General features: G+C 36.8%; 1 protein-coding gene across 2 annotated transcripts in view; it reads right to left on the bottom strand.

The window, feature by feature from the left end:
* Positions 1 to 3,329: 3,329 nt before the first annotated feature.
* GLRA3 (glycine receptor alpha 3) overlaps positions 3,330 to 22,845 on the bottom strand; it is a 191,011-nt gene continuing 171,495 nt past the window's right edge. Inside the window, exons 8-10 of one of the 2 annotated variants that reach the window (XM_061199482.1) lie at positions 21,593 to 21,736; positions 19,245 to 19,289; positions 3,330 to 3,608 (exon numbers count right to left, since the gene is read on the bottom strand). In XM_061199482.1, coding sequence (XP_061055465.1) covers positions 3,330 to 3,608; positions 19,245 to 19,289; positions 21,593 to 21,736 — 468 coding nt within the window. The remainder of the gene's footprint in view (positions 3,609 to 19,244; positions 19,290 to 21,592; positions 21,737 to 22,845) is intronic. The other variant, XM_061199483.1, reaches the window with a different exon arrangement.

Below are 22,845 nucleotides of genomic sequence, written 5' to 3'. Positions count from 1 at the left end.
AGACATTCAGAAAAGGGCATGTATAGTATGGAGGATACACGTATTATTCTCTTAAAATTATAACCACTTAAGTCGCACAGAGTGCTGAAGTAGTTAACATCTTGCTCTCTTTTATAAAACACGTTGCCTTATTTTTTCACATTTTTCCCTAAAATTTCCAGTATCTTCCGCAAGATCCTGGGAATTTATAAACCCAGTGTATGTATCTATATTTTAGGGGTATACAGATTTAAAGCATTTATAAATCAAAATTAAAGTAAAAATTGTTAGAATATACCCATAGAATAGGAGTTGACTGTAGGATAAGATAAGTAGTCCTAACAGTCCCTTAAATACAGCAGCTGGGAGTTGGATGGGCTCTCCAGGTGAGTCACTGTTATGCAGAAACATCCAGAAAGTATGGAGAAGTTTTAAAGACCTTTGGCTTTCTTGCTTCTACAGTAACTTTCTGGAATCTCTTTTAAATAGTAAAGAAAGTTCTAGGTCCTCACTGTAGTTGAACTCCAGTTCTAATAGTTGGGAAAGAAAGAGAAGGATGGCACATATATACTAAGGTACAAGGTTTCCTAAAAATTCATATGGCCATAGATGTCAGTGGGTGAGATACATAATTATAAAAAAAGTGAAGTAAACGGCATGTAGAAAAATTACAAACTTTCTAATGTGACTATTTCAAAATGCTTCAGAATATCCATACTAGAATTCCAGCTTATGTGTGGGTACTCAGGGTACATGCACACATTTTAATTTTCTCATCGTTAATAGATTTCTGGCTGGTTTAATGTGAAATATTAGGGTTTGACACAGGGCTTATTTAGGCAAATACCATCTCGGGATTTTAATTATAATGTTGTTTTCCCATTTGAAAGGGTCTATGAGAGTTCATTAGAGGGGACAGATTCCTTTAAACATTTTGGATTCAGCTATATTTGCAATGTCACTGTTGCCATATGAGTGAAATGTCAATGTATTTTCTTAGTGTAGTGAGACAACTATATATACCTAAGCAAAGTGTAATCCTTTTGAGATAGGGAGATTTCTACCATACCAATGCCCCTGCTGAAAAAGTTGTTGTGTGGCTCATATCTTTATATTCCAAGTTTCAGGCTTAAAAAAGAGACATTTTTAATATTCTCAAATATGAAAACAAGTGATGTCCATGAATTTCTTTGGGAGTATAGGTCCATTGTATTTGTGTTTGCTTTCGGCATAATTCACTTAATTTAAGCAATGATGAAGAACTTTAAAAATAAGATGTGTGAAGTACAGAAAAATGTATTCAAGTATTTCAGAGACACATTGAGACAATGTAGTTTATCATTATTTCAAACCGACTAGCTTGCCCTCAGAGAACACCAACAGCATATCTTGGTCTATCTATCTTGAGTACAAGAATATATTTTCATGGTTTTGGTTCATACAATCCCCAATGAAGAAGGACATGTTTAACTCTGGGGAGCACAGTCCTCAAAATAAGTAAAGTACATAGCAATAACTTGTTTCGGTTGTGGCATTTGCATTTAATGCCAAACATTTTTCTTTCCTAATAGTTTTAAATTACTTATAAAGGAGGGTAATTTGGTCTCTTACTAGCAAAAACTGCTAAACATACATTATTTTTTAACGTTATTTTAAAAAAAATACAATTAGATAGACCAAAGTTCAATAACATTGAGACATTTTAGCTTTAAATGGCAGTTCTTACTTTTAGTTTGATAATGGTTAAAGGGCAGTAACTGGTACCATCTATTTCAAGAACTGGCTTTTTTTTCCCTCTTAAATCTGAGTTAATCATTTTCTTAATGGTTAAACCTTTCTCTGTCAGTAATTTGGTACGAGTTTCCATCTAGCGAATCTGACCAGTAATTAAACATTTCTAAAAAGCATTCTAGAGCTTTTTAAAAATACAACATTAATGATAAAAATAATGCAAAACTAGCAAAACTGGAAAAGAAGCAGAGTCTGGTTCAATTTAACCTAGAACTCTATCATATATTTGCACTTAATTACACTACACGAAATGAGTTAATGCCCCATTGTAGTTGAAATAATTCCATGGGGATGCTGATAAATTTTAAGCAAAAATTTTATTTAGAATTATTCACATCTAGTGGATGGCTTACATATTGAAATCATTAATTCAGAAATATAAAATAATCAATCCTCACTTTGTAGAAATGACTTATTTATATAATTTAGAATTAAAATCTTCCCTCTTTACATTTGGAGCTAGGAGTTGGAACCCATATAACTTTGATGGGAAAACTGTTCTTATTAAAAAATCTTTCTAAATCCGTATTTGTTTTCAGTAAATTCATTTTTATCAAAATGTAAATACTATAATCCCATTGAATTTTAAAGTCTCATTCTAAGCTAAAATATAAAAGTCTTACTGAACTTTATTCAATTATATCAAAACAGTAAACATAATTACTTACAGACAATTAAGCAACTATTAAAAATCTAACAAAACAAAGATGCTGGCTTGAATTTTTCAGTTTGGCAATAATTAAAATTATTAAAAAAATTAAAAATACACAGCTATAACACTTTTTAAAAACAATAATGTTTTCAGTATACCTACGTTCATTCATAGAGATATAAAGTTATGAAAAGTAGATTTTGTATATAATATGATCGCTTAGGCCATTAAAAAATTTCTAAAGAGGGAAATTTAATATTTTAAACAACTAAATTTAGTATCTAAACAACAAAGTTTTTAATTTTAATCTTCTAATTAAAATTTTTTATTCCTTAAGTTGGTTCTATAGCATGTGTATGTACAATCTTCTATCATTATTGAGTGAGTTTCCCACTGAATTATCTGATTATTTTTCTATTTTGTAACTACAGTATAAGAAAATATTTTAAAGCCTCAAACTACTGATTTTTTATCTTCAACGTTTCCCCTTTTTCTTTTTCCAAAGTTTGCTGGGCAAATTTTACTTTTGCGATATTTAATTTTGAATTAAAAATCAAAGAATTCCAAAGTAGTTTTCACATGTACTATTATGTGATATCATATTAGATACAAACACATTGACAGTAATACTTCCACTTGTACGATTTACTGTGAAAGAACAGATAATCTTAAATTAATATGAAATAAAATCCCTATAATATATACATTTTGTATCCATTAAAGTACTCAACTGCCTCATGACTTTGCATAGCAAATCATAATAATACCTTTCCATATGCCACATATGACAAATGGTCATCATTTGTACACCACACACACACATACACACACACACACACACACCCCCCTATGGCAAGAAACCTTCCTTCTGAGTTGACAGTTTGCACACTTGCACACCCCCAGAGACTTAATCTTGTTGCTGATGAATATCCTCATGCCTAAGAATTTTATAGATAACCCAGTAGAAAATATTAAAAATCAAAAAGGCTAATGGGAAGCAGGCTCGGGAGATGGTGTCAATCTTCTTGGCCCGGTCAATGAAGACCTTCCTCATTTCATCCAGGCTCTCTGGCATTACCTTGACAGGATGGTTTGGGCCCTTTGGAGTCACACCGTCTTTTGTTTGCAGACATGGTCCCATTCCATAGGCTGTGAAACTGAATCGGCTTTCCCTTACCTCATCATCCTGTCATAAGAAAAACATTAGAAAGCACTTTAACCCTGAGAAAACCATAACTCAAAAAGAGTCATGTACCACAATGTTCATTGCAGCTCTATTTACAATAGCCAGGACATGGAAGCAACCTAAGTGTCCATGGACAGATGAATGGATAAAGAAGATGTGGCACATATACACAATGGAATATTACTCAGCCATAAAAAGAAACGAAATTGAGTTATTTGTAGTGAGGTGGATGGACCTAGAGTCTGTCATACAGAGTGAAGTAAGTCAGAAAGAGAAAAACAAATACCGTACGCTAACACATATATATGGAATCTAAGAAAAAAAAAAAAAAGGTCATGAAGAACCTAGGGGCAAGACGGGAATAAAGACACAGACCTACTAGAGAATAGACTTGAGGATTTGGGGAGGGGGAAAGGTAAGATGTGACAAAGTGAGAGGGTGGCATGGACATATATACACTACCAAACGTAAAATAGATAGCTAGTGGGAAGCAGCCGCATAGCACAGGGAGATCAGCTCGGTGCTTTGTGACCACCTAGAGGGGTGGGATAGGGAGGGTGGGAGGGAGGGAGACGCAAGAGGGAAGAGATATGGAAACATACGTATATGTATAACTGATTCACTTTGTTATAAAGCAGAAACTAACACCATTGTAAAGCAATTATACTCCAATAAAGATGTTAAAAAAAAAAAAAAAGCACTTTAGTCATGGAATAGGGCATGTATAACAGGCATTTCAGAACCATAACTTAAGCTTTATCATGATAAATGATAACATTATTATAATGAAAATGTAAAGCATATAAAGGTGAGTTGCTTTTCTTTCCTATTCAAGTTTTATTGATTTATCCTGCTGCATCATACAGACGTGTTCATTCAATGAAACACTCAAGTGTTAGGTTTTAATGGAAAAATTAAATATTCTGGTATTGTCTACATATTGCTAGAATATCTAAATAAGTTGAGCAAGAAAAAAATCTATTTGGATATTATATCATATATGTTCATGTACTAGATTTTTTTCACATCATGTGTTTAAATGTGTACATATATGATGTCAAAGGGAAAACACCATGATCATAGATTGAATTTTTCTTTTTCATGGAGGCAAACACTTTAATGCTTGTTTCCTACAATTTCATGTTACTTCATTGGGAAATGCAATCTAGATCGACAACAACCAAATGCTTGGTTATTGTTATTCTCACTTGATGTTTTATACTAGCCCATTTGGAATACTATCAGATGGTCAGATATTCTAGTTCATATACTATTACTTTTAAGGTACATTGGTTTAGTTGAAATTATGAAGGAAATCTGGCAGAAGTTTCATATTAAAGAAAATGACAACTTATCATGGTCCTAAAAGTATTGTTATTTTTCTCTAAAATGTTGCAAATTGAAGAGAATTCTCCATGTATATATATGAAAAAAACAAAATTTAAAGAAAAAATTACTTAATAAAAACATGATAGGGCTTTCCTGGTGGCGTAGTGGTTGAGAGTTCGCCTGCCAATGCAGGGGACGCGGGTTCGAGCCCTGCTCTGGGGGGATCCCACATGCTGTGGAGCAGCTGGGCCCATGCACCACAACTACTGAGCCTGCGTTCTAGGGCCCACCCGCCGCAACTTCTGAAGCCCGCGGACCTAGAGCCCGTGCTCCGCAACAAGAGAAGCCACCGCAATGAGAAGCCCGTGCACCACAACGAAGAGTGGCCCCTGCTCACCACAAATGGAGAAAAGCCCGCGCACAACAACGAAGACCCAACGCAGCCAAAAATAAAATAAATAAATTTATTTAAAAAAATGATAAGTGAAATGTGTTCATGATAGGAAAATATGGTATTTAATCCTTTCTAATGAAATTCATTAATGAATAATTTAATGCATTTGTTTAGAATGTAACTGTAGATAACTGCCAATTAATTGGATTTTTTGCTACTAAAATTCAATGTTTAAAAGATGACATCTTAAAAAGTTGTTACAGCTCAATTTTTATGAAAGTACTCTGTGATGGTAACGTAAGAGTTAAAAGTAATTAATTGGCTCAAATTCTTGAAAATTTATTTTAGGCCTGTGATAGTACAGGCCTAATGAACAGTATATTACAAAATATGAAAGCGAAAAATAGAAATTTAAATGGATTCTAAAATTGAGAAGATGATCAAAGTTGATGTAATAATGTATGAAATAGTTTTTTGGGGAATTAGGAAATAAGGCAATTATACCTGAAAAACAGAAACATATAATTACTAGAATATATCTCAACTGTAAGATGTATAAGCAATTGAATTTTGAGGAAACAAGTCTAAAATAAAAGCTGATGATCCAAATTACATGTAACTGTTGCAATCTTACAAAAATTGGAAATTGGTTTTCTACTGGTCTTTAATAGGGATGTTCATTTATACTGCCAATGTTTTTAGCCACCATGGAAATGTTAAGGCTAAGTAACTGTTTTCTTTGTATTGTCTTTATCTTCATGGGGAAATAGTTGATACATCACTGTATAAGTTTAAGATATACAGCATGATGGTTTGACTTACACATATTGTGAAATGATGACCATAATAGGTTTAGTGAACATCCATCATCTGGTATAGATACAATAAAAAGAAAGGAAAAAAATTCTCCTTGTGATGAGAACTCTTAGGATCTACTCTCTTAACAACTTTCCACTATATCATACGTGATATATCTTACAGCAGTGCTAACTCAAGTCATCATGTTGTACATTATGTCCCTAGAACTTATTTATTTAAAACTGGAAGTTTGTACATTTTAACCACCTTCCTCCACTGTCCATCTGTTCTGGAGAATTGAATATTTTCAGACCTTTAGAGAGCCTCCCACATACACACTTGTCTCAAAACAGAGATTTGAGGTTTAAGATTTAACATACGTAGTGAACAACTATATTTTCTCAGTTGGATCTTTCCAGTGAACTGTAAAGGGGTAAAGGGGTAACACCAGGCCTGGCTGTTGAGAGCTGCAAAGACCTAGTTTTTCCAGCATGATTTCCTTGAAAACAGGGATGTGGAGCTTTCTCCCTTTACTGTGGCACCTGCCCTGGGGGAGCTGCTCAGTGGCCTGAAGGCTGGAGGGGCGGAGGGAAGAAGCTCTTGAGTCGCTGTGGGACCTCCCCATGAAATGAAGATGCTGTGTCTGGCATGTCACCTGCCTCGTGTGCTCCTAGAGGACCAAGTAAACGCAATATTAGGTTAAAGCCTATTGTGTCTGGAGGGTCTGATTGACAGTTTGAACCTAAAACCTCAGTGGTGGTGACGGAAGGAGACCTGGCTTTCAGATCCTTTCAGACTCAATGCAGCCAAAGGTTCTGGGAGGGAGTTCTTATGAGAACGTGACCCTGACCCTCCCTGGGTTTGAGGTAGCAAAAGCTCCACAGAAAATACTGGGGATAAATCATACTGTTGGGCTATGGATGACACACACATATGCCCTGTTGAACTGGCAGATGGATGATGAGTGAGATAAAACCGAAGGGAAACAGGGTCATAAAACTGAGGAGAAAGTGGCTTTGTCTCCTATTAACCGATTATCTTTGTGCAGCTAAAACCACTTGGGGGAAAGAGAAACCAGAGCAAGCACATCAAGCAGCTTTGCAGCCTGTGCTCACGATGAAAGCACAAGTCCAGTGGGGACTTGGAGGGACACCGCACTTTGTCTTGATGTCACTCCTCTGCCACCCTAGGCAAATGACACTGGAAGCAAGTGACTACAGTGCAGCCCTGTCCAGTGGAAATATAATGGGAACCACCAATGAAAGCTATGTGTGTAATTTTAAATCTAAGCTTTACATTAGCTACATTTAAATTAAAAGAAATAGGCAAAATTAATTTTAATAGTATATTTTCCTTAACTCACTACGTCCTAAATATTATTCAAACGTTGACTCAAGTAGAAATTAAAGGAGAAATTTTGTGTTCTTTATTGCATACTAAGTCCTTGAAATCAGTGTGCATTTTACATTTATAACACCCCTCAATTCAGACTCCATATTTCTAGGGCTCAACAGCCTCATGGGGCTAGTAGATACCACATGGGACAAAGTAAATAGGAGCTGGGCCACTTTGCTGAGAAGGACCAGCAGATATCTGGGCGGTTCACACTTTCCAGGATCCTTAGGTTAATTGACATAAGAGCTGATAATATTTCTGCATGCTGCAGCTGAAAAACAACGTTTGATATGAATGCGAACTCCTAACTTGCTACAATGTTGCCGTTCGGGAATTGCTGGCAGGCGTAAATTCAAGGACCCTTTTGGAGTGGGTGAAGCCTGGGGTGATGTGAATCTATGCTGAGAAGGAATGCGGCCTGTTTTCTTTCTGCTGTGTACTGGAACAGCCCTGAAGAAGACGCAGCCCTCTTAAGGGATGTAGCAAACCTGGGCTGGCCATACAGTAATTAAAAAAAAAAAATAATAATAATAATAATAATGCAAAAAGAAAAAAAAATGAGCCTCCTCAAACCACATGCTCTGACCTAAACTCTGGTAGACACAGGGATTCGGGGAGTCCCCCAGGCCTGGGTTCCCAGGTGGCTCTCTTTTGGGGAAGGCAGGAGAGTATATACAATTCATGGACACATTTACTCTTGCAGCTGACGTGCTGGGTTTCACTGAAGGAAAAAAAAAATCTGGGCCATTCAGAAGAAAGAACTTGGCCAGAGAAGACTCTATCAGCTCTCTTTAGGTGGCTTTCAAGACACAGAGTGAAAAGAGCAAAAATTGACAGGATTCCTATGAAAGATTTCCTGGCACGTTGTCACCAGCCGGGGGGAAGGAAATATGTTCTAGTTCCGGCAGCTGCTTCCCTTAAGGATCCCTGTTAAATCTGGCACTTTCATCTCGGAAGTTAATCCAGTGGTGCCAATGGGAATGCAAACAAAAGGCGCTGACGCGGTGGCTGAATTGACTGCATCTGCGAAGACACAAAGAAGGCTGCCCACGAAGGCCAGGGTCTCCTTGTCCAGTTCTGAGTGGGGTCCCAGGCTGTGTGCCACGGTTAATGGAGAATGGCCAGGGGTGGTGAACACAGCTCTTTGGGACTGTGGAAGCCAGTGCACCATGAGCACGAAGACTGCTGGGAAAGGAGAAGGCGAAGTTAAGAGCAATGTTAAGAAGCTGGTGGAGCACAGAAGAAGGCAGAGTGATGCTGTGTTCGTAGGTATCGTGGTCGTAGTGAAAACTGCAGATAGGAAAATAAGGGACTAAGACGTATCCAGTAGGTGGTATCACCTTCGGCTAAATGTATAACTGGGAAGGATGTGACCGTGGATGAAGGGCCTTGCCATTTCTGGCGTGAGCCTAATCTTGGGCTGCTGTTCCTTAGCCCAGTTGTAACTGGATGTACTAAAATGGGAGCCCTTAGAATTGCCTAAACCTTGCGCTGTAGTAGCTATTAAACAGCACAAGATTCCAGGGAGGTAAAGAAAACTCAGCTCTGATTAAGGACGTGATGGCAGCAGGGGTGGTAGCCCCTCGTTAATTTTCTCCGGAATAGTCCTGATTGGACTATGATAAAAATAAGCGGGCCCTGCAGGCTGACTGCTGACTACGCCGGGTCACTAAGGAAGTCCCGAAAACTGCCTCCACGAGGTGGACGTGCTAAAACCTCTTTAGGAGTTTCAGGACAGAGGAGGCTGGTATGCTTTGGTCCACTTGGCTACATCTTTCCTCTCAATCCCAATCTAAAAAAACGTCAAACACAGTGAGTCTTCATGTGGGGTAGACCCAACTGTCACCTTACTCTTTGTCCCTTAGGGAAACCTGACTTCTCCAACATGTGTCACAACCTGGTTGGAAACAGTTTGGTCCAGATCATTGTCAGACTAAGTTGGTTAATGATGAATGAGAACTTTCCTCTTGGAGGAGAAAGTCAGGCAAGGTTTGGAAAGTGTAGTAGCACACATGACTAGGTAAAGCTTAAGATTCAGACTAGATGCAGCCAAGAGTCAGAGCCCAGTGCCATCAGTGAAGTTTTTGGAAATATCCTGGATAAACCACCAGAGACAATTCACAAACAATAAAGGACACACTGCTATTCTCCTGGATCTCACTAAGAGGAAAACAGCTTGCAGCACTATTTGAAATCTGGCAGATACGTTTTGGGTTTCTGTTGGTCATGATGTACAGAGTGACAGAAAGACAGGATGAATTTTTTTTTTTTGATGTGGACCATTTTTAAAGTTTTATTGAATTTGTTACAATATTGCTTCTGTTTTATGTTTTGGTTTTTCTGGTCGCGAGGCATGTGGGATCTTAGTTCCCTGACCGGGGATCGAACCCACACTCCCTGCATTGGAAGGCAAAGTCTTAACCACTGGACCGCCAGGGAAGTCCCAAGACAGACTGAATTCGAAAGGGGAACAAGGGCCAACTGTAAGACATCTGAGGCAGGCAATAACCCAAGCTGCCTCTCTGAGGCCTTAAAAGTCATCAACTGTAGAGGTATCTGCTACTAAAACATGCAGACTGGAGTTTCTGGGAAAAGCTCAATAATAGCACCCTAAGGTGGCTGCTAGGATTCTATACCAGAAAACTCTCTAATGCCATGATCAGATTAATCTATTTGAATGACAGCTACTGGCATTCTCTCGGGCTCTGGTAGAGACAGTCCCTAGACTAAAGGAATCTGAAGAGCATCAGACTCTGTTTAGGTCTAAGATATCTACCATGGCATGCGTGATGTCAAAAAGGCATCTCCAGTCAAGTTCCCTGATAAAAATGAAAATGGCATATGCAGGAACAAGCTAAGAGGAGTAACTTGGGTGAAGCACATCATGTGAAAATGCAGCCTTTCGACAACGGACCCCTGATGGGAGCTACCCAGAGTGGTAGGAACCTCATGCTTCTCTTCCCGCTGAGGAAAAGCAGGTCCCTTGGTTCACCAGTGGAAACTCTCAGTGGATGGTCAGGACTCACAGCGTACTGCAGTGGAATGAGTAGGTAAGTCTACACAATGGGCTGATTTGAGAAGCAGTGAATGTGGCAGTATCACAAGAACCGGTTCTTGATCTCAAAGCTATAGCTTTATATAGCTTTATATCTGGGTATTCAGAGACTCCTGGGTCCTGGCCAGTGGGCTTGCATTATGGTCAGGCAAATGAGCCCTTATATGGGCAGTTAAGAACATCCCAAGGGGGCTTCCCTGGCGGTGCAGTGGTTAAGAATCCGCCTGCCAATGCAGGGGACACGGGTTCGAGCCCTGGCCCGGGAAGATCCCACATGCTGTGGAGCAAGTATGCCCACGAGCCACAACTACTGAACCTGCGCTCTAGAGCCCACAAACCACAACTACTGAGCCCGCGTGCCACAACTACCGAAGCCTGTGTGCCTAGAACCCGTGCTCCTCAACAAGAGAAGCCACCGCAGTGAGAAGCCTGTGCGCCACAACAAAGAGTAGCCCCTGGTTGCCACAACTAGAGAAAGCCCATGCACAGCAACAAGACCCAACACAGCCAAAAATAAATAAATTTTATATTAAAAAAAACAATTTCCTCTTAAAAAAAAAAACAATTTCCTCTTGAAAAAAAGGAACATTCCAAGGTGGGAGATGCAATTCCTTATAGAAATCCCAGGGTAGAATTAATTAGGTCATGTAGTCCCCATCTAATTGCCGGCTCAGAAGGGGACTACAGCGCCAAGGCACATGTCTTGGATCGGTCTTTGATGTAGTCATGGTGGTGTCCAGGCCATGCAGCAATGGACAGAACATGTCCCTCTGTTGCCCAATGAAGCCACTGATATGGTCAGAGCTTGTCTGGAATATTAACAAGATAAAGAATTGCTTGAAAATTACCTTTGGGTTGAATCTCGCGAGGACAAGAGCTAACACACAGCTGGCAGATAGAATGCTTAGGGTCTTTGCCCAAGCCTCTTGGAGGATTCAATGGATTTTAGCAGAAATAGATGGTCCATATTGGGCTTGTTTACAGTGTAACAGAAGCCATAGCTGAAAATGCTATTAATGGCTTGGAACAGGCACTTTTATATCAGTCTGGGCCCCTGGAATAGATCCCTTTGGAGAAAGGAACACATTTACAAATGGCTAGTGTATAAAATGGCCAAAGAACACAACATAGTAAGGGCATCTCACATCCCATCAGCTCACTGAGCTGTGGTTTAAACAGAAATTGGAATGAGCAATGAAAACATTATTACTAAAGACAGGATGGCCAGGACATGAAGGGCTGGTTGGTTCACTGGATGAGTGCCCAGACCACTTGGGTATGAGTGACAGTAAGGGGGAACACCTTTACAGAGGTTTCTGGTTTCTGGTAGTGGAAGTGTTGGGGGGTGGAGAGCAAGGCTGTGACTTAACTCTGTCCCACCTCACAGGTTTTTCCTTTGTATTACCTGATAGCATGGTTTTGGGTCCACGACTGCATTTGCATTGTCTAGCTGAAAGGATCGTTGCTACTTATGATACTGTATCTGTTTCTTTAGACTAGGAAGCCATTCATGCCCTCTGTAGGTGAGGGAACTAAAAGTCCTGTGTGTTTGAGAAGTTATAAGGCCTCGCACTTAGATGAAGATGCTTTATCTGCTCTCTCCTGCTTTTTATCCTACTGTAAAGCTGAGCAAATGACATATGAAATTAAAGTTTATTTCTGTCGTGCAAGTAAGTCGGCCTCCTCAAACCTGTAATCAGAGCTACGGAGTTATACTGACAAAGCCACTTTACTCTGGACATGTGTTTAAATAGAAAATGATACCTTTGAACAATTTAAACTTCATCATCTTCATACAGCATTCGTCCATCATAAAAGCTGGCAACAACGTGTAAAATGACCACATTCTATGTACATGCAATAATGACAGTCCAGACGAGGACAATATTTCTCACACTGTGGTCCATGCAGCAGCTGTCTCAGAATCGCTGGGAGGGATTGCTGAGATCCAGTTTTCTGGATCTCAGTTGCAGAGATTTGTACTCATTAACATTTACGTTGTCCCAGTAATCTGCATTTCCAAGCTCTCTAGGTGATCATAACGCACAATTTGTAGAAACAAAAATTTCCAAGAGGCACAATGCAGCTATCCTAGTTAGCCTGAATTCATGGTGATGTAACATTTTTTGAACACCTCTAACACTAATTTAAATTTTAAGTGGTAGTTTATGAAAATATACTCTGTAGTGACTTTTGTGTTAGTATTGAGGTATTATTTTATTTTTTAATAATTCCTGTTTTTAAGTAAGGCTGTTTCTAGGAGAGGCTATCTGTAAGGCTATTTATATGACCTGTATCTTCATTCATTTTTAAATTTATGACAGACCTAGGAATATTTTAGGAATAGACTTTGGACAATTACATTATATAATGTGATTTGGTGCAGTATTGTTTTTTCAAAAGCATCTGGAATATGATTTCACTAACAAATGTATCGCCAGTGGCTTTCCCGTTAATTTTGGAGGTGAAAAAATAGAAACTTTAATTTTTAGTAAAAATATTTCCCTTATTAAAATGTCTCATTCAAATATTTATTTCCTGGCAAAGGTAATAGAGGGCTTCCCTGGTGGCGCAGTGGTTGAGAATCTGCCTGCCAATGCAGGGGACACGGGTTCGAGCCCTGGTCTGGGAAGATCCCACATGCCACGGAGCAACTAGGCCCGTGAGCCACAACTACTGAGCCTGCGCGTCTGGAGCCTGTGCTCCACAACAAGAGAGGCCGCAACAGTGAAAGGCCCGCGCACCGCGATGAAGAGTGGCCCCCGCTTGCCGCAACTAGAGAAAGCCCTCGCGCAGAAACGAAGACCCAACACAGCCAAAAATAAATAAATTAAAAAAAAAAAAAAAAAAAGTAATAGAAAGCAAGATGTTGAAGGACTCTTGTTCTAAAAAATGAAAATAAATTGGGTATCTGCATTATTTTTAAAAAATGTCTGTGCTATAGGAAATAGTTTTCAACTATTTTATATAGTCACACAAATATATTCGATGGTCCAAATTTAAAATCTGACTCAAGATTGACATTCAAAATGCAAATATTTTTATCGTAGTTAAGCAATTCCATGGCTTCATCATTTATTGCCAGGCGTCTGGATAGTTCCAGTTATTTAATTCTCAGATTCTTGGTTTCTTATTCTAGGAAAAGATGATTATAGCACTACATAGCAGATTTTTTTAGGGTGAGAAAAATACATACAACCCCCGATAATTGTTGCTATCGTATTATCAATATTTTGTTTGTTATAATTGTATTATTATAGACATCACATAATACACAATGTGAAAGAAAAATACAGCTTAAACCATTTTACCATTAGATATTGTAAATCTACAGAAACTAAGTGAGCACTAAAGTTCTGTGTAAAATAGGCCTACCAGTTGATGACTCCCCAGATGGCCTCACACTTGTAGACTTTTCACTAAAAATTAACTGACAGCATAAAACTAGGAGGATCACTTGGCTGCCTCACTGTCTTACTGTTGTGATGGATGGGCTTTGCTCTACAACTGCTGGGATTCTTGCAAATCTAATTCCTGCAATCAAGGAGGTTTTAGTGTTGTTAGTATGTTCCATGAAACAGCACAAATATTTGGGGTGAGCCCATGAGATGAGGCACGTGGAGTCATCTTATTTCTTCAGCAACAGGATCTCAGCTCTACTGGAGCAGACTCCAGTCGCTACCCTGGAGAGAGGATGCGAGAAGCAAGGATCCCTGAACTCCAAAACCATCTTATGATTTTTTTTTAAATGACTGGACTTTGGGGATCTTTTTGAAGGGCTACACTTAAAATAATAATTTTAAGCATGAATGAAGTTTTTCTATTAGCTCATCATTAATAATAGATTGCTATACTAGAAGGTGCATTAAATTATTTTATGACTCAACTGATTTCTCTGTTTTGTAAAACTCAGTCATAAAATTATCCCGTGTTTATATATGTTCAGAGGTGCAGTGATATTCTTTATTCCAATTAACACTCAAATTTTTTTTGAGATAATTCAATTTTCTGGTGAGGTCTTTAGCTTGGGTTTCTAATGGACTAAAGGCCACAAAAGCAAGGTTTAGACAAACATCTAAAACTTTTGACTCAGACACTATATGTTAGCCAGTGTTCAACATTCATAAAATTAAGCCACTTTACAACTCAAAATATAGACAATAATAAAGATTAAATAGAATGAATTAAAAATGAACCAAAGAACGTGGCTGATTAAAAAAGTAAAATTGAAGAAATAGCTTCATTTACCCACAAGTCAATCCTCTTATGCTTCAAGCAAGTTAGAAGGGTAGGCAATAAAAAATATAAAAAGCCATTTTGTTAGTGTATAACTCTTTCTACAGGAGGACCTGTTTTCACTAAATATGGAAGTGAGAAAAATGTTTCAGTAATTAAGCAACAATACCATATTGTGAAACATTCTAAGTGCTTTTTCACTTTCTTTAGAGAATTATGCCAAAGACTAACTCATGTAACATGCATATTATAACTAGAATTATTACAGAAAGAAAGCCCAAGGGTAAATATAGTCATTCAGTTGAATTGCTTCATCTTTATCATCAAACATAATAAACTAACATATATATGAAATAAGAATTAATTTCCTATCCTCTTAGTCTTCAAAAATAACAATAACAAAAAATATTATTTGTTTGCAGGCTTGGTGAAAGCATGAAGATTGCTAGTGAGCAGTGACAAATCATTAATTATATAAAACAGCATGAGTGATGATTAATTATGTGAATTGCTGTGAGATACAACAGCACTAAATATGTTCCTTTCATCCTAATGTTTTTTCCCTACTGGATACCTTTGAGATGTTCTTTATACAGTCAAGATGCTAAGTAAATTATCCCAAAGGCTTTTTTGTTTAAATAATTTTCTGTAACTTTTCATTGTCAAGTAGGAAAATGACAAAGGAAGGAAAAGTGAATTGCTATTAATTCCCATTTATATGATTTCAAAGTGTGTAGATTTTGAAAAAATTACTAATAAACAAAACAGTGGCTTGGTTTTGTTGAGAAAAAATCAACATCACTTAGAAAATTCTAAGGTAAGACGAAGTATGTGAATGAATTAAAAGTTATTTTTCTGAAATAAGTATCAGCCTAAAATAAAACCCTCAGTTTAGACAACTATATACATTTTTATATCACTTAAAAATGGAAGGCTTAAAAAAATATAACTATATATGAGGTTAAAAATACTTTAGACTTTCAAGTCTATTGTCAATATAAAATTCCTTGAAATCCCAGGGGAACCTTGCATTTCTTATAGATGACATGAATTAATTATGAATTAGCCAAGTTTATGCTTGGCATATTGAATTTAGATTCAGAATGGTTTGGAGATTATTGAATGGTAAAATGCAAGCTTAAAAAGATGAATATTTTAGATGAAATATTATGAAAATGTAATACATATATTTTGGGGAATTGCTGAGAAGTCAATGAAATTTTTTTTTAAATCTGTACATCTATTTCTATTTAATGTGCTAGATTCTTTCATTGCCAACTCATAATTCTGGGGCAAAATAAGATACTATATTACAGTGGACAGCATATATAAAAAGCAGTGTATCTTTTTTAGTTAACTTTGCGATGGAAGTCACTAAAGTGTCACTAAATTAAGTAGAGATTATATTACTTTATTGAATATTATTTTCCTAAAGAGATATTTCAGAGGGGATATAGTTCTAAGAAATAGTTGTGTTTAACATAAACTCAAAATATTTGTTGGCAGGAAATAATTAAGTTCTGACAATTTTTGTTTTACTTGAGAAAATGAAATTTCTAACCCCTGTGTATCAGAGTCACTCATATAGAATTTACTTTGAAATTATTGAGAACCTACTTTTTTCTCATGTATGTATCAAAGAAATTTGTAGGAAGTACTTACCTACTGAAAGAATATCTTCTACTCTAGAATATAGCATAAACTGACCTCAAATGGAAACTTTATTGAATAATTTAGTGTATATGGGTACCACGTTGCTTCCAAGCATGGAGCCTCATCCCTTCAACCAAAATAGTACACATATATATTTGCATTTGTCCTAAGACTGTAGAGCTGACAAAAGGTACAAGGCAGAAAAATCAATTATTTGTTATTCTTAAACGTTACCTTGAGTTATTTTTGAAGTAAGATAGGATATAAATACATACATAAATGGAAGTTTTTGTACAGATAGTCAAAATGCAGTCAATTATTTGAAAAAGATAACTATCACGCCTAACAAAATACAAACTTGGTAATTATTTTTTGAATCTAGAACTAGTGGTCCATTCTTATTTCGTTTGTGTATGCAAATAATAATTAATATACAGTAATAAGTAGGAAGATAGAGGTACTAGAATACTGTGTGTATGTGTTTTCACTCAGCAAACCATTGCAGTATTCCACTGCAATGCAGAAGTTGCATGAAATGCATTAAAACAATCCCATATCATCCATATTGCTCAACAAATAACATATGTTCGGAAATATTTTGAAGACTTTATAACCCTCCAGGACTCAAGTAATGATGTCATACACGGGAAGAGCAACTTCTAACCAAAATACTTTCGTATCATGCATACACCCACACACACACAGCCCCGGGGATAAGCATTTATGACAAGGTGCAGCGGTAGGTGATTAGCACGCAGCAGGCTACGACAGTGTGGGGTGGGGAAATTTGGATACAAGAGTGAATGTGCATCCTTTCACAGCATATAAAAGGTTCCCTGGTACTTTCATAGAGGAAAAAATAAGGTGTAAAAGATTGTATGCAATGCCTAAGCCAATGCTGAACCAACTTAAAACTTTCCTTGGAATACCATGTACATCAGTGTACGGCCCTCTGTTGTGATCAAACTTTCTTTAAGGGGGTGATTTTATTTATTTCCCCTTTTGCCAAACTAAAGTACTAAGAAGAACTCATGCAAGTCAGTACTCATGAAAAGAAAGGGCGTGGCATCCACCTTGAGCCTCCTTTTCATTATATTGATTTAAAGATTTTGATTGCACAGACTGTTTCTAAGCAAAGTGCATAGTTTAAGAAAAAACAAAATGAGCAATTCATTCAGCCCAGAGGGCTATTAGGTTGAGAAAAATCGTTTTCAAAGAGTGAAAATGATCAACCCCAAATTTGCATGATGATTAGAATATTATAAAACTAAATGGGATGCACGGATTTCTAATCAATGTATTTGCATTTATTGTATTTTAGAGTGTGGTTGCATTTTCTTAAACGATATGGTAAAAAACCATACTGTTTCTTTTTTAAAAAATAAGTATTTATTGACTGTTAGTGACGGAAATCTGATTTTTTTCATCAGAGTTCTTTTTGCATTCTTTCGTAAGGCAATATTTAATTGAATACATGTATTTTATACTAATGGTACTATATGTATGAACTGTTTAGTTACCAAAAATTTAAATATATACCTTTCCCAAAGAGGCTACTATGGGCTATTATGCAAATTCAAGGCAATTAATTTTTTAAAAATTACCGTTAGGATAATCAAGTAAAAGTAATTGGATCATGTGAATTTTTTTCCACCAGGGATGAAAATTGAAGAAGTAGCTAGCTATGTTGGGAACAACTATGCAATTTTAGTAGAAAAGAAAAATAGTTCAGTGATTATTTAACTAAGGTGTGTAGTAGAATCTTCTGGGGAGGTTTTTTTGTTTTGTTTTTGGTTTTTTTTGTTGTTTTTTTTTGATATGGACCTTTTTTTTTTGAAAGTCTTTATTCAATTTGTTACAATATTGCTTCTGTCTTATGTTTTGTTTTTTGGCCATGAGGCATGTGGGATCTTAGGTCCCCGACCAGGGATCAAACCCGCACCCCCTGCATTGGAAGGCACAGTCTTAACCACTGGACGGACCTCCAGGGAAGTCCCTGGGGAGGTATTTTAAAATACACCGTATCCCAGAAATTTTAGTTTAGTAGACTGGACTGTTTGTATATGATTTCCCAAGCTAAATTCTTGGCTTTTGGTATGTTTAAAATTTAATCACTGAGTGCTATATTATGGATCTCCAAATCAAGCTACTGATATGCTCTACTGTAGATTACATTTCTAAATATTTAGCCATTATAATTGGACATGTGTCCTCGTGACCTCTTTTTAATCGAACATTTCCGAGGATGCTATCAAAATCAAAATCATTCATTTACTCTAAAGAATCTCAACATGCTTTAACATTAAGAAAGGATGTTAAGATACACAGGTTGGACAAAGCATTTTATTTTTGCCTTATTTTTAGGTCTCTATTTTCTGGCAAGAGGGGCTGCTTTCAGAATTTATTTATATAAATAAATTTCCCATTTATTTTGAAACTAATTTTGTCAAGGCATATGATTATTTCTTCTATGGAGACTATTATAAGATACATGTGATATTTCTGTTTAATATATATTTTAAAATCATTTTGGCCAAACAGTTTGGTTAATAGGGTGAAAGACAATATTTCAATATCTTTTGATTGAGTGAGGGAAGACAAAGGGAATTGTTAGAAAAAGAGAGTATCCTTAGCTGAAGAGGGTTGGTGGTTGTTCAGCTTTAAGTATGCAAGGGGCTGTGTTTCCCCACCAAACACTGCCTGAGTGCACAGTATGCTGTCTGCATTTTTACCGATGACCACATTCCTCTACTTAGAGTTAAGAAAGTGAATTTACCGTGTCTGAGAAACGGTAAAACTTCTCCAATGCAAAAGCTTCTGTCTGTGGGAAGGTAAAGTGGACCAAAAGGGATTGAGAAACCAGAGATAGATGATTAAAGTCATAGATGATTAAATATAATTGCACAATTGGTTTTAATTGCATAGATCATCTTAACATACATATGTATCAATTAATAGATTTTCACATATGCAAGGTATCCACCCCCCAAAGTATGAAGTGAACTTAAAAAAAAAAACACTGGATTTTTTTTTTTTCCTGCACTAAATCTTAATTACAATATTTGCTCCCTGAATATTTCAAATAGTGATTAGAAAATAATCAGGTGTAACTATTTTTGCATTTTGATACTTTTCTAGAGTGCCAATCACTAGAAACATTAATCTTGCTGTCTTTCTGTGAGCCAAAGAATAAGGGGTGTCAAATATTTTTATCCCAATACACTTACAGGTGGTAAAATTGGATAAAGAGCTGCTTTGGTAAGGATTTTTTTTTTTTTTAAGGAGAAAGCAGAATTGAGTATCTAAACTTGTAGCCTGTTATGTTATCCATCAGCTACTCTGACTGCTGGATGTGTGGTGGGTGCAGAAAATGTCTTGAGCTCTCAGACCTCCCTTTGGACACCACACGTGAACGACTTCCCATTTCTGGTGTTTGCAGCACGTGGCTGACACATCCTACATGTAGGAAGGAGAAAAAAGGTAGAGAAATGAAAAATAAATGTAAAAAAAGTGAACCAAAGTTAGAGGGGGAAATAAGTGTTGCTTTACTTCTGATTCATGTTAGAAGGAAAAAATAGCCTTAATCAGTCATTAATGGGAAAAAAAGACAACAGCTTCACCCTGTGATACAGAATGCTTTGTCCTGTTACAGTGCTTCAGCCTGTGCCAGGTATCATATGAGAGAGAGGAGCAAACAGGCAGTAAGGGAGGGAGAAAGAAGGAGGAAAGAGAGAGAGGGAGGGTTGGGCAGAGTGGGAAAAGTATAAGGAAACCAGCAGACTGGGAGAGGTGGGGGGCAGAAGATAAAGAAAAGTTAATCTCTCCATGAAAATATATGTTAATGTATAAATGATGTGCTTTAATATTTATAAAAATTTGATCAAATGCAAGCCCTGGCATTGTTTCTTCTGTCCACCGTGTTACCCAGAGTATTGCAATGCTGAAATTCCTTCCATGCTACAGTGAATTGGGGTATTTATTGGAGCAGGTGATGATTCTGGGGAGTCAATTAGACATGATTGGATAAGTTACTGCCTTAGAATATGTTTAATACTGAGTAGGCTTAGCACTGGGAGATCATGGCTTAGTGCTTCTTTAAAAAACTTATAAAATATATAAATCACAGTCAGTCATTCAGAAACCATAAGAAATTCCTTAAAAAATTAAATCCTTAAAAATGCACACTACATATAAACCAGACTATTAATTTTAAGAGTTGAGAATGTTTTGACTTAAATATTTCAGTATTTTGGATTCTGGCCACAATTTCTCCTGTAATATACAACTTTGATATTTCTCTATTGATTAAGAGACCATTTGCTTTCAAAATGTCAGCTGGCACATTCACATTAAAAGTAAACTCAAAGATATGCTGGTTGATAGAGACTCTCCCTCGCAGAAAAGGAAAGGGGTTAATTGAAATTATGTAAATATAAAGAGATAACATTATAAGTCTTAATAGAGGGGAACAACGCCATCCTGTACTTACAAATCCAATTAGGAGATTACTTCTACAATTTCATGTGGTCTCCCAATGATGCTCTAAATAAAATTTCTTCTGGGTTTGACTTATCAAGTGATAGCAAGGCAAAAATACACCTTATTGTGTTTCGAATGGGGATTCAGAAGAAATGTCTTAAAAACATAAAAGTATACATAAAAAGGAGACAACAGAGTTTTACATCAACATCATAGTATTAATAAATAGGTGATATCTGATGGAAACAATTAAAGGAATTAGTTCGAAAAAAGGTACAACTTTAATTGCTATATTTGTTGACTTATGTCAAGTAAAACCATCAGAAACACTGCAACCTTGCAAATAAGAAATGATAGATTTTGTTAGTGGAAGCAAAAAATGGTGTCGTTCCAGGACATACATTAGAAAGAAGTTGATAAAACTCTCATGTCACCAGATCTGCTGTGTAAAGTATAGTTCGATTTTACCGTTTTCTCCCTGAGGCTATTTTTGACAACGTGAATTTCAGCTGGACAAAACCAAAGGGATATCATTTCATTTAGTTCCTGTCACCATTTCCTCTCTGTACCTCCCTATTAAATATGCCAAATTCACTTTCCAGGGAGAATTGTATCCCAGAGAACTTAATGCATTTAATCGCCTACCCTATTCTTTCTCTTTCGTCGAAACCTCAGAAGTTCTTTATGTTGTCTCGATACAAAATTTACAGCTGCATATTCCAGTAGTGCTGAAAACACGAAAAGGAGACACACTGCCATCCAAATGTCAATAGCTTTGACATACGAAACCTAGCCGGGAAAGAAACAGCGAGAAAACTGACTTGTTACTTCCATTGAGCACAAGAATGGCCATCTGAATTATACCATTTATATACCAGCTTGGAAAAAAAAAGCAATGAAGTAACATTTCTTTTTTTTTACTTAAAACATTTTTTTTACTTAAAAATTTTTCAGAAATTAATTCTGCAAGTTTTATGTTTCAGTCATACATTAAAATGTGTATTTTTTCCTAATAAGTTTTTTCAAATGAAGCGCTAGACCAAATGTATGATGAAAGAAAATAAGATGAAATGTAATTTTACCTTCAGGGTAGAATAGTATCATGCTTGGTAAGTGTGCAGTACATTGAAATATACCTTTAGGGTAGCAGAATGCTTGAAAAAGTATGAAGTAATACTGAAACATAGATAATGCTGTTGAACTTGTAGCTCCTTATTTTCTTTATTAAAAAAGTTTTTTATTTTGAAATAATTTTAACCCTACAGACACTTTGCAAGAACAGTAAAAAGAACTCCCAAGTTCTGCAGTTGTTAACATTAAGTTACATTTCTCTCCCTCCCTCCCTCCTTCCCTCCCTCTCTCTCGTTTCCATCTTTATATGCTTTTCTGCCTGAATTATTTGAGTGTAATATGCAGACATGATGCCCTGAACCTTATGTGTTTTTTCTAAAAAAAAAAGGACACTCTCCTACATACACCCAGTTAACCCTTCAGGTCTCAAGCTAAACTTCGCCCAAATCCGGTTCAGAATCCCAGGAAACCTGTGCTTACCTGAACACATTACATTGTAATTGCTTGTTTCTTGTTCTCTTTCTGTTTAGAGTGTGAAGTCTCTGAGGACAGATGGCATCTGTTTTATTCTCCACCACAGTGTTGTTTGACCCATGTGTGCATATTTGCTGAGTGAATGGGCAAATAAATGAAGGTGTAAAATGTCAAAACACGGGGAAAAGTGAGCCATAGGTGATGGAAATTTACTTTCTGGAGTGACACTCCGGTAATACCTTGGAACGAATTGATTCTCTTTTCAAAAGAGGTGTCAACTTACACCACGTCCAATGGTGTCAACTTACATGTGAAATATGCCAACAAAGGGACCCTCTGTATCTCCTCCTGCA

This window comes from Eubalaena glacialis, chromosome 9 (genome assembly GCF_028564815.1).
Source record: "Eubalaena glacialis isolate mEubGla1 chromosome 9, mEubGla1.1.hap2.+ XY, whole genome shotgun sequence".
NCBI lineage: Eukaryota > Metazoa > Chordata > Mammalia > Artiodactyla > Balaenidae > Eubalaena > Eubalaena glacialis.
The sequence above is the reverse complement of the archived record's forward strand: the minus strand, read 5'-3'. Positions and strand labels throughout refer to the sequence as shown.